We start from the raw sequence: 16,133 nt of genomic DNA on the forward strand, positions 1-16,133 counted from the left end.
TACTCATCTGTCCATACCATAAACGAAACATCAGAACGAGGTTTTCACAATCAGTGTGGACCACTCTTTTTTTTTTTTAATTTATTTATTAATTAAAAAAAATTAAGAACAAACAAAAACATTAACATATAATTCCGTTCTACATATATATTCAGTAATTCTCAATATCATCACATAGTTGCATATTCATCATTTCTTAGAACATTTGCATCAATTCTGAAAAAGAAATAAAAAGACAACAGGAAAAGAAATAAAACAATAACAGAAAAAAGATTATACATACCATACCCCTTACACCTCACTTTCATTTATCACTAGCATTTCAAACTAAATTCATTTTAACATTCGTTCCCCCTATTATTTATTTTTATTCCTTATGTTCTACTCGTTTCTTGACAAGGTAGATAAAAGGAGCATCAGACACAAGGTTTTTTTTTTTTTCCATGTCATGCTCTTATTGCATGCTATTTTTTGTTTGTTTGTTTGTTTTAACATGGGTAGGCACCGGGAGTCGAACCCGGGTCCTCTGGCCCAGACACAAGGTTTTCATAATCACACAGTCACATTGTGACAGCTATTTCATTATTCAATCATCCTCAAAAACATGGCTACTAGAACACAGCTCTACATTTTCAGGCAGTTCCCTCCACCCTCTCCATTACATCTTGAATAACAAGGTGATATCTATTTAATGCATAAGAATAACCTCCAGGACAACCTCTCAACTCTGTTTGGAATCTCTCAGCCATTGATACTTTGTCTCATTTCACTCTTCCTCCCTTTTGGTCGAGAAGGTTTTCTCAGTCCCTTGATGCTAAATCTCAGCTCATTCTAGGGTTTTTCTCAATCCCTTGATGCTGAGTCTCAGCTCATTCTAGGATTGCCAGGAAGGAGTGTGGACCACTCTTAATGGCCAAAGGATGCTTTTGAGTTTCTGATGGATTAGAATTTTGGCAGTGGACACATAGGACTTTTGTTAAAAGGAAGAATCAGAAATAAAACTAGGTAGTATATTGAAGGCCTATTTCCTAGAACCTTTCAGTACACCTGACACAGCATATTCTAGAACACTCTTCTCTTTTCTCCTCCCCATCTCCCTAATACAAGATAAGCAACTGGTTAATTTCTCTGATCTTGGTGTCTTGACCCTTTGCCCAGGGAAATCTGTCTAGATTATCCCTTCTCTCTGCTAGAATTGGGAATAAGGACCCTCTCTTCAGATTTATGACACGAGGCTTTGGGTGCTTGACTGGATCTAGTTGCTGTGTGACCCCCACATCATGTGGGTCAGAAGTTGGGCTGGGGGGCTACTTCTGACATCAGGGTCAGACTGTGAGGGCAGAGGTGGTTATGGAACCCAGTTCCTCCTTCAATGGCCTCATAGAGAGCCTCCTGCTGTTGGAGATTGGCCACCATCATTACCTCATGATTTCACAGCCCCTCCTGTGTTGTACACTTAGCTGTGTGCTAGGCTTGGTGGCAGGTTGCCCAGAGGTCTTACTGCCCTGGCTTCTTGCTGAGTTGGAGAGACAGTTCTAGATTAGTCAGAATAAAATATTCACTACTGTGATTTGAACACTCAGCCAACCTGTAAGTGGCAACTTAGTTAGCGTCTTCCATAGGTCTGAGGACAGGTGGGACTCTGCTTCCAAAGCTTAGACTCACTCCAAGGCCTCAAGATGGTGAAGGATGGGGTACACATAGGAGTAGTAGACAAGGTGGGGAGTTGGGTGCTGGGCAGAGGATCAAGAAAAAGAGTTGATGATATAGTTGACCTGGCCCTGCTGGGTGGAATTGCTTAGGGTAGAATGCAGCTGAGTCCTCCTGTGTGCATGCACTCATCTTTTCATAGGCCAAGGGCTCCCTGCCATATGCATTGTCCTGTCCTTTAGGGAGCAGAGTCTCTTCGAAGCTAAGGCTGTGTCTAGCAAGAATTAACTTTAGTGGCTGATTGTAATACATTTCTCTTCTTCCACAATGAGTTTTTTGAAGCAAAATTGCAGGTGATTAAGAACATGAACTGTGGAGTCAGATAGATTTTGGTTCAAATTTCAGCTCTGCCCTTTTATAGCTGCTTGACCTGGGAGAAGTCCCTTAACTTCTCCGAGCCTCAGTTTCCTCCTCATTAATGGAGGTTAAGACAAAACTGCCTTGAGAGGCTGCTGTGAGGAGTTGATTAGATTGTCTACACATGGCACCCACAAGGCACTAACTAGATGGAAGTGGCCGACATTCTTGTCGGTAAAAGCAGGAGGGTGCTCGTGAACATTTTCTCTTGGCTCCCCGAGAAATCCCTGTTGATGAGGCCCCTGGTTCCAGGACACCCAGGAGTTCCTGCGCTGCCTGATGGACCAGCTGCATGAAGAGCTCAAGGAGCCAGAGGTGGCAGCGGCAGCAGCAGTAACAGAGGCTCGGGACTCCGATTTGAGTGACACAGATGAGAAGAGGGAGGGTGACCGGAGCCCATCGGAGGATGAGTTCTTGTCCTGTGACTCAAGCAGCGACCGGGGTGAGGGTGATGGGCAGGGTCGTGGTGGGGGCGGCCCTCAGGCTGAGACAGAGCTGCTGATCCCAGACGAGGCAGGCCATGCCATCTCTGAGAAAGAGCGGATGAAGGACCGCAAGTTCTTCTGGGGCCAGCAGCGCACTAACTCTGAGCAAGTAGATGAGGATGCTGATGTGGACACTGCCGTGGCTGCCCTTGACAACCAGCCCACAGAGGCTCTGCCACCATCATCACATTCCACCAGCCCCTGTCGGACACCAGGTATCAGACAGCCAGGGGCTGCCTGGGACTGCTGGGAGGAATCAGAAACTGCATCAGCAGTGCAGTTTGCCCAGGAGGTACTGGCAGGTCCTTTTCCTGATTGGGCCCTGGACCTGGGTGTGGAACTACTGGCTGGCTGGATGGTTTGGCTACCGTGGCCCCCAGCACAGTGCCCTCTCTGTCCCCCAGAGCCAGACAATGATGCCCATGTACGCAGCTCCTCTCGCCCCTGCAGCCCAGTCCATCATCATGAGGGCCACCCCAAGCTGTCCAGCAGCCCTCCTCGTGCAAGCCCTGTGAGGATGGGGCCATCATATGCGCTCAAGAAAGGTTTGGAGAAACAGGGTGGAGGGGTAGATCAGCATAGTAGAGCCCAGGACTGGGAATGGAAATAATGCCAATGGCTGCTGTTTTGAGTACTTATCACCAAGGGCAGGGATACTTACTTTTCACACAGTATCTCTCTGAATCTCATAATACCACTAGGACATGAATGGGGTAGCCCCAGTTTACAGACCTGAGTGAATTATAAACCCAGTCACATAACTTAAGAAGTTTGACCTCATGTCCTGGCAAAGAAAGCCCCAGTGCCCATCTCTTGCCCCAGGCAAACAGGTGGAGGTTGGGCCTAGCCCATGCTGTATCCCTAGCTCAGGTACTGACTGCAGGCAGCCGGAGGCGGAAGGAACAGCGCTACCGCAGCGTCATCTCAGACATCTTTGATGGCTCCATTCTCAGCCGCATGCAATGTCTCACTTGCGATCGGGTGAGTGCCTCTGGAATGGGGAAGGACATGTGGGCTGCCAGGAGTCTCAGCAATACTTCTTCCAGTTGGGGATGGTAGGATAGGTTCTCCATCCAGTGCTTCTTGTCTTTCTCCAAGGATAGAATCCAGGGCTTCCCATGTCTAGAGCTTGGAGAACAGACCATCTCCCCCACACCTAGCAGCTGGTAGCTGGGTTTGTGGTGCAGATGCCGGATGGTCTTGGTCTAGGACACCCTGGAAGGTGGAGACCCCCAGGCTGACCTTTCAACCACACAGGTATCCACCACAGTGGAGACATTCCAGGACCTGTCGCTGCCCATTCCTGGCAAGGAGGACCTGGCCAAGCTCCACTCAGCCTTCTATCAGAATGTGCCAGCCAAGCCAGGCACCTGTGGAGACAGCTATGCCACCCAAGGCTGGCTTGCCTTCATTGTTGAATATATTCGACGGTACACCCACTTTCCTGCCCAAATAGGGAAAAAAGATGGACTCTGGCGTGGCTTTCCTGGGACTCACAGTCTTATCAGGAAATAGGCCTTAAGCACCAAAGTAAAGTGTTTATGAGGAGTAGGGGAGAGTGGAAGGGAGCTCTTCCCTGGGCTGAGATCAGGGAAAGTTTCCTTGAGGCTGAAGAATGAGCAGGAGATAGCTATGTGGGGGGAGGGGTCGGAGGTTGTTCCTAGCCGGCATTCTCATGCCCTAGGTTGGATGGTCCTGTGTCTGAAAAACAAAGGATATACCTGTGGAATTGAAGGGCAGTTTAACAGTAAGGAAAGTGACAAGAGGCAGGTAGAAAGTAGGGCAGTAGCTGGAGTGCACAGGCACTTACCTTGCAGGGAAGAGCAGTGGGCAGCTCTCCTGGCCCTCACTGTGTACAGTGGGGCGTGCTTTACCTGCACGATGTTGGAACCCTGTACAGCTACCCACAGGCTGGAGCATCATGATCTTTACTCCTATACGGAGGAGGAAAGTGAGGCTCAGGGAGAAGTGAAATCATTTGCTCTAGACAGTAGTGCCAAGATTTGTTGCCTGTACCCCTTTCACCCATCATGCCAAGCTGCCTCTCAGGGTCTTCAAGGTCCTTCTAGACCTCAGGCCTGGAGAAACGTCAGCCCAAAGTTCCTCCACGTCTTATTTTTGTTCAGGTCCTGGCAGCACCCCCCACCCTCTTTCTGTTTCTGTAGGTTCGTGGTATCCTGTACCCCTAGCTGGTTTTGGGGGCCTGTTGTCACCTTGGAAGACTGCCTAGCTGCCTTTTTTGCTGCTGATGAGCTTAAGGGTAAGAGAACTGGGCTGGCTGGGCTGGGGATTGATGGAAGCCCCTGAAGGCTTTTGGGGGCCTTGTTTGGATTCTTGTGCAAGCATGCACTATCCACTCCTCAGGTAAATGTGGGGTTTAAAGTTTATAGTATACACTGTCAGATTTTGCTTCAAAAATTGAGTAAGTTAGTATTTGACCCCTGTCACCAGCCAAGCCTGGGTCTCAGGCTGTGTGTTCTACCCAGCCCCATTGCCTTAGAACTCTTGATGGTAACCTTTTTTTTTTTAAATTAAATTTTTTTAAATTTTGAAATACTTTTTTTTTAAATTTTGAAACACTTTCAAACTTACAGGACAGTTTTAAAAATAATACAAACTCCATACGGAGAACTCCAGCATTACTATACCCCAGGTACCTAGATCTACCAGTTTTAACATTTTGCCACATTTGTCATATCATTCATCAGTATATCAATCCTCCTGTCTATCCACCTATCTGTCTACTTGTCTGTTTGTCTATCTATGCATCAATCCATTTTCTGAACACTGGAGTGTAGTTTGTATACATCACATTTTTGTACCATGCCATGTACATTTCCTATAAGAGGATATTCTCTTATATAACCACCTTAATTGCAGTTAAGTTCAAGAAACTTAAATTTGATATAAAGCTTGCATTCTATGTTCCAGTTTTTTCATATGTCCCAATAATGTCCCTTTAAGCCTTCTCTTCTCCCTTATCAGATTGAGCATCATGCAGTTCATATAATTGTCATTGTCTCTTTAGTTGCTTTTATTTTTTTTTTTTAAAAGCAAGAACATATATACAGCTTAATGTTTCCCTTCTCAACCACTTCCAAGCATACCACTCAATAGGATTAACACATACACTGTGTTGCGATAACCTCACCACCTTCCATTACTAAAGCTTTCTCACCTCCCCAAACAGAAATCCTATACCAATTGTATATTAATTCCCTGTTCTCCCTAACCTCTGCCCCTGGCAACTTGTACTCTAATTTCTGTCTCTATGAGCTTGTATATTCTCTAGTATTTTCTTCATATTTACTACGGAGCTTAAATTTAGCATCCTAAATCTATAATATTCTTGTTTGCTTTGATACCAACTTAACTGCAATAGATACGTAAATTAGTTCCTATACCCCTCCTTCCCCTGACCTTTATGAAATTCTTGTCAGAAATTACATGTTTATACATTATGATCCCCAAGCCATTTATTTATCACTACATTTTATGTATCTGCCTTTAAGATCCCATGGAAAGTAAAAAATAGAGTTACAAACCAAAACTACAGGAGTATTGGCATTTTTATTTACCCATATTTTACCCTTACTGGAGTTCTTTATTTCTTCTTATGGATTTGCTCTGTTTTCTGTAGTCCTTTCCTTTTCCTTTCGACCTTCAGAACTGTCTTTAGTTCTCTTATAGGTCCCTCAGCTTTTGTTTATCTGGGAATGTCTTAGTCTCCCCTCCCCCCCCTCCTTTTCTTTTCTTTTTTTCTTTTTTTTTGCGTGGGCAGGCATCAGGAATTGAACCCAGGTCTCTGGCATGGCAGGCGAGAACTCTGCCACTGAACCACCATCACACCGCCTTCACCCTCATTTCTGAAAGACAGTTTTGCCAGATAAAGAATTCTTGGCTGGCAGTTTTTTTGCTTTCAGCACTTAAGTGTGTCATCCCATTGCCATATTGCTTCCATGGTTTCCAATAAGAAACCAGCATTTACTCTTATTGAAGCTTTTTTGTATGTGAACACGTTGCTTCTTTCTTGAGGCTTACAGAATTCTCTTTATCTGGCATTTGATAATTTGATCATAATATTTCACAGCTCACTTCTATTTGGTTTTATCCTGTTTGGGTAAATCCAAATTAAGCACCTTAGATGTGTATATTCAGGCCTTTTGTTGAATTTGGAATGTTTTCAGCCATTATTTTTTTTAATATCCTCTCAGAGTATTAACCTGTTTTTAATTTTTGCCAATTTGATGAGCAAAACTATCATTAATTTTGCATTTCTTGGATTATTGATGAGGTTGAATAATTTTCCGTATGTGTATTGGCTCTTGAATTTATTATTTTGAAAATTTTCCACTCTTTTTACTGTTTTTCTGCTGGGTATTGGGCATCTCATTAACCTTGGGAAAGCTCTTTATATATTAAAGATTTTAATACATTTTCTTTCTCTAATGTTACATTTCTCCCCCATTTTGCCTTTCAGTTTTGCTTATGGTGATGCTTATTCTGGAATTTAAGTGTTTTTAGCGTCAAATATATCCATTTTTCCTTTTGATGGATTCTGCCTTTATGGTTTAGTCAGGGCCTCCCCTCTGTTTGGTACCTCTCTGGTATTTCTTAGACATAAATCGTTATGCTTACTTTTAAAAATCTAAGCTCCTGAACTCTATTTCTCTTTTCTGCTAACCTCTGTACCTTATATTTTCTGTCCTAGGTGACAATATGTATAGCTGTGAACGGTGTAAAAAGTAAGTGTATGTGTCCTGGGTCTCTTCCCTAATCTTCCAATCTCTGTGCTGTCTGTGTGCTGTATATTTCCTCCTGGGCTTCCCCCATCTCAGCCTCACTTGGGGAGCTCAATCCTGACCTGACAGAAGTGACTCGGGTGTGTGGTGGTTGGGATGCTCATCTGGCCCCTTTGCTCCCCCTATACTGAGGCCACAGCACATGCTCTCCCCTTCCCTCGCTCTTCCCTCCCCAGGCTGCGGAATGGGGTGAAGTACTGTAAAGTCCTCCAGTTGCCTGAGGTAAGTTGAGTAGCCTATCCTGTCTTCTCTGCCTCTGGATGCTTCTTCTCCAGACCCATATGCCATATTGTGTGGAGCACCCTGCAGTCCTCTGTGAAGGTCCATCCCCTTCATCATTTGGGAGCCCCTAGTTTCTGAGCTAAAGAGACCTGTGGTGATTCTGTTGATGTGGCTGAGAGACGAAGGTTTAGTTGTTTGGACAGGGCACTGTTTTTTTATTTCTTGAAGCTTTTTATTTTGAAATAATTTCAAACTAAGAGAACAGTTGCAAAAATAATACAAACCCTGTACAGAGAACTCTATTATATCCCCATCCCCTCAAATGCCCAGTTCCACCAATTTTGACATTTTAGAGAGGACACATTTTTCAGTTTGTAACTTGGTGCCCTTTCTCTTGGTGGCCTCAGCATGGTTGTCATTCAGCGTGTTTTGTGAGGGCCCTCCACTGGGCAGGGTTGGGGGGGTGTGCAGAGGCTCCATAACAAGTAAGACAGATAAGGTCCCTGCCACTAGTGGAGTAGGGTGAGGGGATAGATGACCTGGCCTAGCTGGGGCTATCAGGAATAGCTTTTCTAAGGCTGTAGTGGCGTCAGCCTCTGGAAACCTGGTGGAAGGAGAGTGGGGAAGGAACAGCATGAGAGAAAAAAACAAGACAGGCATGAGCTGGCCCAAAGCAAGGCTCCGTGAGGCTGGAGCAAAGATGAGAGTAGCCTAATATGGGGGCTCAGTGCTCAGGATTGTGCTAAGCAGGTCTGGAAAACCTTTGTGGAGAAGCTTTCTAAAAATTGGTACCAGCAGAACTCGTTGTCAAAGTTGTTTTGATGATTAGCTTGATGGGCCCGTGACAGAGAAGTGATCAGTTTCCTATGCAGCCTAGCCCAGCCATTTTAGCAATAGTCTATCTCGGCAGTTGATCCTATGTAAGGGTAGCACAGCCCAACAGTTAGGTTTGGCTGTCTGCCTTTATCCATATGATTTGAAGTGGGCCTAGTTCAGCATCTATATAGAAATTCTTTTATTTGTTCAGATGGAGTCCATGAGCTCAGTCTCTCTAGATGGCCTGTGCATTTAGCTGTAAGATTTCTTACCATTTTCTGCTTAGACAACAAGACCCTGAGTGGTTAAATGCATGGGTCCCAAGGCGGGTAGTGGGTGTCCTGGAGCTGTCAGGTCTCAGAGCCCTCCTGTGAGGCCACATAAGATTGCTGAGCGTTCTAAGGCTTTAACCAACTCTGAAATGACCAGCACCTTACCCCTCCCCTCCCCTCAGATCTTGTGTATTCACCTGAAACGCTTTCGGCATGAGTTGATGTACTCGTTCAAAATCAACAACCACGTCTCCTTCCCCCTGGAGGGGCTTGACCTGCGCCCCTTCCTTGCCAAGGATTGCATGTCCCAGATCACCACCTACGACCTCCTCTCAGTCATCTGCCACCATGGCACAGCAAGCAGTGAGTCTGGCCAACCCTCTGCTTCTGATGCCGCTTCCCCTTATCTCCTAGGGTCTCTGTAATCTGCCTGTCTCTCCCACCACAGGTGGGCACTACATTGCCTACTGCCAAAATGTGATTAATGGACAGTGGTATGAGTTCGATGACCAGTATGTCACCGAGGTCCATGAGACGGTGGTGCAGAATGCCGAGGCTTATGTCCTTTTCTACAGGTGTGGGGCGTGGAGTGAAATTTGCTCATGGTAGCCTGGGTTCTGCTGAAGAAGTGGTGATTGGGTTCCACACCTGGTGCCCCAAGGGCTCTGGGTGTCCTGCCACTGCTCTGCAGGTCTTTACTCTGAGGGGTGAGGCTGGAAGGGCTTTAAGTTCGGGGAAAGTAAGGATTTGAATTTAAGAAAGAACCCTCAGGTTGCTGTGAGAAAAGTGGGAAAGATGTATGGCTCCTCTAACCAAACTCAGGGTAGTGGGGTATAAGATGATGGTGGCCAGACCCAGGGCAGGGGCAGCTGCTGAGATGTAGACAATTGCTGAGGGGTTTGGGAAGTGGATGGGCAATGCTGAGTGGACCCTGGACATAGCTGCTGTCCTAATCCTCCCCTCCCCCACCGTGCCACAGGAAGAGCAGTGAGGAGGCGCTACGGGAGCGGCAGCAGGTGGTATCACTGGCCGCCATGCGGGAGCCCAGCCTGCTGCGCTTCTACGTATCCCGTGAATGGCTCAACAAGTTCAACACTTTTGCTGAGCCAGGGCCCATCAGCAACCATACCTTTCTCTGCTCCCATGGAGGTGAGGGCACTCTCACTAGCAGGCTTAACTGGGGCGTCTTTTCTGGGATAGGAGTCCAGAGTGGGCTGTCTGAGTGACTGCTCTCCCTTCCTGTACCTTCCTCCACAGGCATCCCACCCAACAAATACCATTACATTGATGACCTGGTGGTGATCCTGCCCCAGAATGTCTGGGAGCATCTCTACAACAGGTAAGGTGCCCAGAGTCAGCCTCTTTTAGGGAGGCCACCATGCCTTTACACTGGTCTGGGACTCAGCTGGGTAGGAAAAGAGACCAGGGGAAGGAGTAACACCCATGAACCCCCAAGCTGTCCTTCACTCAGGCAATAGAACAGGACAGAAGAATCCCAGCTTTCAGGGGACTCTATTCTTGGAGTTTTCTGGGAACACATACAGTTGTGTCTGCATTGAAGAAGACACTCATCATTTGTGTGAATTCAGTGGTACTCTTCCAGTCACAAGGGGCAGAGAACTGGTTTAAGCAGATGTGACCGTATAGGCTCACCTCACTGAAGGTCCTAAGTAGTGCTGCCTGTAAGGTAGCATGGTGCCCCATCCAGACTGACCTCTCTTTTCTATCCCTTGCCCTGCTTGTGTTGGCTTTGGTTTCCGGCTGGTGGGGTGGTGGCAGGCACTTTGGCCTCTGGGCTTCCAGGTTCAAGTTCATCCAGACCTAGAGTACGTGGCTCTCCTGTTGCAGACTAGTCTATCCCTGGCCCTCAGCAGCCCAGACTGGGTCACAGACCTGTCCATGACAGTCATTTTGCAGCTGGTAGGATCTGCCACAGCTGAGGGTGTGGCCATACAAGTTGGGAAATAGAGGCAAAGAAGTTCTTCTTGCTCTGGTGTCTCTTATTGTAATAGATTTGCTGCATTTAGTTGCAGGTCAGGAGCAAATGTTCTCCCTGCTCAGTTGCCTGTGGGTGGGTCAGGAGAGACATTCCTGAGTCCTGTGGAGACATCCCAGACTGGGGATACATACTCTCCTACTTGCACCCTCCCTTTGACATTGTCCTCAGGGCCTGGCCATGGGAGATCTCAGCCACCAAAACTCAGAGGCCAGGAGTAGAAATGAGAGTGCTAATCCTGGTCTTTGCTTGTGGAGCAGAGATCTGTGATATGCCTGCTCTGTGGTAGGCGCTCTGCTGGGTACTCTGAGCATGCCCGGTGAGCAGGCACCCATGCCAGCTCTTGTGGCACTCAGAATACAGACGAGAGAACAAGTCATGTGACCAGGCTCTGAGGCGAGCCTGATAGGGCAGAGGCAACATCAGGGAAATCCTACTGGGGGATTCACCATCATCTGAGACCCAAGGAGGAGTAGCAGAAACTGCCCGCATGGAGGGTTGCTTTTCAACTTCTATCACTCCCTACCCTGGGCCCTTCCCTCAGGGTTTGTGTTTCTCTCTCCCTCCATCCGGGGTGTAGGTTCGGGGGCGGCCCTGCTGTGAACCACCTGTATGTGTGCTCCATCTGCCAGGTGGAGATTGAGGCTCTGGCCAAGCGCAGGAAGATTGAGATCGAAACCTTCGTTAAGGTGCATGAAGGTGGGAGTGGTGAGACCAGCCTGCCCCTCCAGCCTCTGCGGGGGACACACTGGGTCTCGGGAATGAGAAAACTGTGTGTAGCCGGGCAGCCGTTTGGAAGATAGAGCATTAAGTAAAAAAAGAATATTGTAAAACAGGACTCACAGAACGATCCCATTTAGAAAAGGGTCTTCTTCAGTAGAAACAGATGTGTGGAAGGCCTGAGGCTCCCCAAGCACGTTCCCTCCCTCCAGTGCTGTTTGTTACACTGGAGAGACTGGAAATGGCCTCTTGTTTAGTAGTAGAAAGGATGGGGTAAAAGCATTAAGGGTCACTGTGCTTTATGGCCATTAAAAAATGACAGGAGAATAGCTGATGTGAGCAAATACACATATTCTGTTAAGTGGGGGAAAACATGTACTATGTGATTCAAGTTGAGTTTAAAAGAAGGTATTAAAAAAGAGATTCACCAAAATGCTCCCAGCAGTCATCTCCAACTGGTGGAATTGTGGGAGACTTTTTTTTTTTTTAACTTGTCTGTGTGTTCTAAATTTTCTACCTTGAGTATCTAGTATTTCTGAAGAATTGAGGGGAGGGGGATAGTTGGAAAACTCATGCTGAATATAAAGAAAAAGCTGCAACTGCCCTTGTTAAGACTGACCCTACCCTCTGTTCACCCCTTCTGCAACCCGCCCCCGGCCCCAGCTGAACAAGGCGTTCCAAGCCGAGGAGTCACCAGGCGTCATCTACTGCATCAGCATGCAGTGGTTCCGGGAGTGGGAGGGCTTTGTCAAGGGGAAGGACAGTGGTGAGTAGAACAGGGTCTCTGGCCCTATGCCCGGCACGCCCCTCCCCCTGGCCCCCAGGAGGAGCTTTGTGCTGTGATCTGCTGGGAGTGGGGCAGCCTCTCTGGGAGGAGGATGGTGGTGAGGTCCTGTGCATAGATGCCAATGGATGAGGGCCACTGCGGTGGCCCCTGAACCCCAGTGGGATCCTAGGGTCTGTGCCTGCACAGAGGTCTTTGTTGCTACCCCTCCCAGGGTGCCTTCCCAGGATGCACAGAGAACACAGGTGCTCTTCTCATCTCCTGAGCTTGAACCCCACTGCAAGCCAGGCTACATGTTCTTGGGGCCATCCTCTGTGCCCCAGAGCCTTCTTGCCAATTGGCTGCAGTATGACAGGAAGCCTTTCTTTCTCTGCCCTTTCCCCCCTACTCTCTATTCTTACTGATGACAGGAAAGCCAGAGGAGGTTGCTCTTCTTCTCTTGCAAGCTTTTCCTTTGTGGATTTTGTTGTCCTAAATAATATAGTTGATAAGATGGTGTAGATTCCCCAGAAAGGACTTCGGACCCTGTATCCTTTGACCCCTTCCATTTACAGAGGAAGAAACAGCCTCCATCACAAAGGAGGTTTCCAGGATCCCCTAGCAGTCCTTGGCAAAAAGCAGCAGAGCCCACGCCTTGGCCTCTATGTGTCCCCACCTTCATTGCCCTTGAGCCCACTCTCAGGCACCAGGCTGGACCTGGTGCCTACAGGGTTAGCAAAGCCAGTAGTTTCTATGCACTGGACACTCGCCCTTTGCTCGGTACACTGGCACCAGGCAGTACTAGGGAAGAAGAGGGGCCTCACCACTATTCAGTTACCTTGGCTGACCCACGATGGGGCAAGGAACAGCCAGCAACCTCCCTAGTGTTGTTGATCAAGTCATGGCTGTGGGTAAGGTTGTGACGTTGGTATCGCAGCCCTGGCTTGGAGCCTGGCTTTGCCTTCTGCTAGCTTTGACCTGGGCAGGTTACTTAACCTGCCCCTCAGTTTCTGTTACTGTAAACAATTTTTATCTCATATGGTAGTTGAAGATTAACTGAAATGATGCTTGCACAGTGTTAAGCTCAGTGTCAGGGATACAGAAAGGATGCCCAGTGAGGGGCAGCTGCCATCAGATTAGGGCATTATTTGTCTGGTGCTGTTCCTGCTGACTACGGAAACCAGCACAGAAGTTCTCAAAATCCCCTCTACTGGGTAGAGGATACTGTGAGTCCTCCTGACTCTCAGATTTCTAGGAGGTCAGGATTTGGTGCCCTGAACACCTCCCCATGTTCAAGGACTTCATGTGGGTCCTGCAGCCCGGGCCCTTTGAGCATAGGCCAGCTTTTCCAGGGCCCCAGGTGTTAAGAGTCACACCTTAAAAATGGCCTTGTTCTCTGTGGAAGGCTGGTGGGCCAGGGTAGAGGCTGGGACTGGGAGTCCTACTGCTAGAGGGGCCCAGATGTGCTGAACCTGAGCCATGTCTTTTCCAGAGCCCCCAGGACCCATTGACAATAGTCGAATCACACAGATCAAAGGAAGTGGCCACATCCAGCTGAAGCAGGGTGAGTCTTGCCTGGCCTCCATCACTGTCCTCCCTGGCTGAGCCATGTTCCCCCTCTGCCTCTCCTGACTGCCAGCTGGCTGCCCAGTCATGGTCTTCCAGGAGCCCCCATATAGCCTGTCACACTCAGGGAAAGCCCAGTCTCCATGAGGACAGCGTTGTCCTACCTGAGTACAGACCCAGGGGTCCAAACAGGTGGACTGAGAGGCTTGGCCTCTGTAGGCTTCTCCAGACTTCATGCCCCACCCCACTTCAACCACACTCCACTGGCCTTGCCTACCCTGTCAAGTTTACCACTTGGGAAATGGGGAGGCAATCAGAGATGTGTCCTCATGGTCCTTAGTAGAATGGATGTTTCTCCCATCCTGAGTTTATCTGAAGCTTCATGTGAAAAGCCCCTGTTGTCTTCCCTTACCCCTGGGGTTTTTGCTCTTGGAGCCTCCACTGCCCAAAGTGGTGGCTTCTAGGGAGAGAGGTCAAGTCCTATCCTCCTTCTGAGGGTGTGTTGTGTACTGCAGGAGCTGACTATGGGCAGATATCAGAGGAGACCTGGATCTACCTGAACAACCTGTATGGAGGTGGCCCTGAGATTGCCATCCGACAAAGTGTGGCCCAGCTTCAGGACCCAGAGAGCTTACATGGGGAGCAAAAAATTGAAGCTGAGACCCGAGCCTTGTGACCTTTGTAGGCCAGTCTGTACGTCTCCCTGGCTGGGTCCTTCCTGGGGACTCTCAGGTCCCCTTCTCCCTTTCCAGAAACCCTCTTATATCCCTGTGAGTGTTGGAAGAACAAATCCCTGAACACATCTTCCATGAGGCTGCTCAGGAGAACCCTCTGTATAGGCTCTCACAGGCCCCACTTTTCTCCTCCTCTCTGCAGAGGGTGTGTTTATACTCCAGAAGAGAGGCAGACTGTTTTGGAAACCCAGACGTGTAAAGAGGCAGAAAAGTTGTTTTGGTTCACAGTGAGTAATGCTGCAACTAGGAAATATATTAATTTCAGGCTTGTAAACGACCAAGACTCTGTGACGTTATTTTGGGTCTTTGACCCCGAAGTGCGTAGATGAGCCACTGTCATTGTTATGTCTCCCAAACCTGCCTTCTCTCTTACTGGGGCCCAACTTTTGTACCTGGAGCCCCGGGCCCATGGGTGCCTGAGGCTTGGGGCTGGATGCTGCTTCCTTCTCAATCAGATGCTGTGGCTTTAGGATAGAGGTTCAGGGATCAGCTGCTGCTTCACAGGTATTTTCTGTGAAGTATGTTGTCCCATCCCAAAACAGTCACCACGGTAGATGTCCAAGTTGGTGAGCAGAGTAACTGAAAATGCCAGACGGTGCAGGAGCTCACACTTGTCACCAGAGCCAGCTCCTCCCAGTGGCCCCTGCTTTACCCCTGCATTGCTTAACCAGAAAGTCTCCCTGAAATCGTGTTTCTCTCAGTGCTTTTCCTGCAGACTTAAGATTCTGGACTTGTTCGTAATTGGGATACAAGGAATAGATTGAATTTCTGTCAATAGGAGATGCTTCTGGAAGCAGCTGCCCTTCTCCCGACCCCTCATTTTGTCCTGCTGAGCCTGCCCCTTGGATTGGCTGTAATTTGCCCCCCAGCCGAGTGGTTCATCATTATGGGATATTTGCTGACCCACCATCAGGGAACCAGATGATCAGACAGAAATACCTCACCTTGCTATCATTTGCTGCTAAGGCAGCTTCCCAGAGAGCTAATGGCAGAAGAAACACACTTTTCCTCCCCCCCCCCCAACATTGATAAGCTGCATAGAGCCCCATTGCAAGGATGTGATGTTAGGGGCATCTCTCACAAGTTAAGTCTCCAGGAGTGTCTCCTCTGGATACTGAGGCACTGGGACCTGTTGAGCATAACAAGGCTTGGAGTTGTGTTTCTGGTGGGACTAAAGCCCCAGGATCAGACAGCTGGGGAAGATGTTTATCACATCAGAGTCAAAGCAAATGGGGAAGCAGAGCTGTGAAGCGGTCCTGGGACCAAACGCCTGAACTACTGTGGCCTTCGTTCACTATAAAAGCAGATGTCAGTGGAAATTCTAAGAGGCCTCTTACGTCATGTTGCTCATTTCAGTTATATTGTTTTACCGGGATCCCTTTCCTTCCCAGCTACAGCATCTTGTTGATCAAAGAAAGAACAAGGCAGTGTTGGGATTTCTTGATATTTGCCACAGTTCTTTGAAAGCTGCTATTGCAGCAACCAGGGAACCTACTGCAGAGCTTTTGCAGCTGCATATTGTATGTACTGTTTGTGACGTAGAGATTCCACCATTCAGATTGTAATCTCTCCTTATATCAGAATTGTCTGGTTTGTGTTCAGAATGTCATAATAAATACATATTCATTGCACAGCCCATACTATTGTCTCTGTGTTCATTTCAGTTAATTCTGTTTCTGGAGGGAAAATT

General features: G+C 47.9%; 1 protein-coding gene across 10 annotated transcripts in view; it reads left to right on the forward strand.

Annotated features, from left to right (window-relative positions):
• Window positions 1-16,133, forward strand: part of USP20 (ubiquitin specific peptidase 20) — a 129,878-nt gene extending 113,745 nt beyond the window's left edge. For 7 of the 10 annotated variants that reach the window (XM_077147030.1, XM_077147034.1, XM_077147032.1 and 4 more), the window contains exons 10-24: window positions 2,320-2,767; window positions 2,957-3,097; window positions 3,418-3,533; window positions 3,810-3,982; window positions 4,718-4,812; window positions 7,264-7,297; window positions 7,531-7,576; window positions 8,847-9,027; window positions 9,113-9,239; window positions 9,644-9,813; window positions 9,922-10,003; window positions 11,241-11,349; window positions 12,044-12,146; window positions 13,636-13,707; window positions 14,225-14,720. In XM_077147030.1, the coding sequence (XP_077003145.1) occupies window positions 2,320-2,767; window positions 2,957-3,097; window positions 3,418-3,533; window positions 3,810-3,982; window positions 4,718-4,812; window positions 7,264-7,297; window positions 7,531-7,576; window positions 8,847-9,027; window positions 9,113-9,239; window positions 9,644-9,813; window positions 9,922-10,003; window positions 11,241-11,349; window positions 12,044-12,146; window positions 13,636-13,707; window positions 14,225-14,385 (2,058 nt within the window). In that variant the 3' untranslated portion in view covers window positions 14,386-14,720. Of the gene's footprint in view, window positions 1-2,319; window positions 2,768-2,956; window positions 3,098-3,417; window positions 3,534-3,809; window positions 3,983-4,717; window positions 4,813-7,263; window positions 7,298-7,530; window positions 7,577-8,846; window positions 9,028-9,112; window positions 9,240-9,643; window positions 9,814-9,921; window positions 10,004-11,240; window positions 11,350-12,043; window positions 12,147-13,635; window positions 13,708-14,224; window positions 14,721-15,221 lie in introns of those variants that run through there. The other 3 variants (XR_013169650.1, XR_013169649.1, XM_077147028.1) reach the window with 3 other exon arrangements.

The sequence above is a fragment of the Tamandua tetradactyla genome, chromosome 2 (assembly GCF_023851605.1).
Source record: "Tamandua tetradactyla isolate mTamTet1 chromosome 2, mTamTet1.pri, whole genome shotgun sequence".
Classification (NCBI taxonomy): domain Eukaryota; kingdom Metazoa; phylum Chordata; class Mammalia; order Pilosa; family Myrmecophagidae; genus Tamandua; species Tamandua tetradactyla.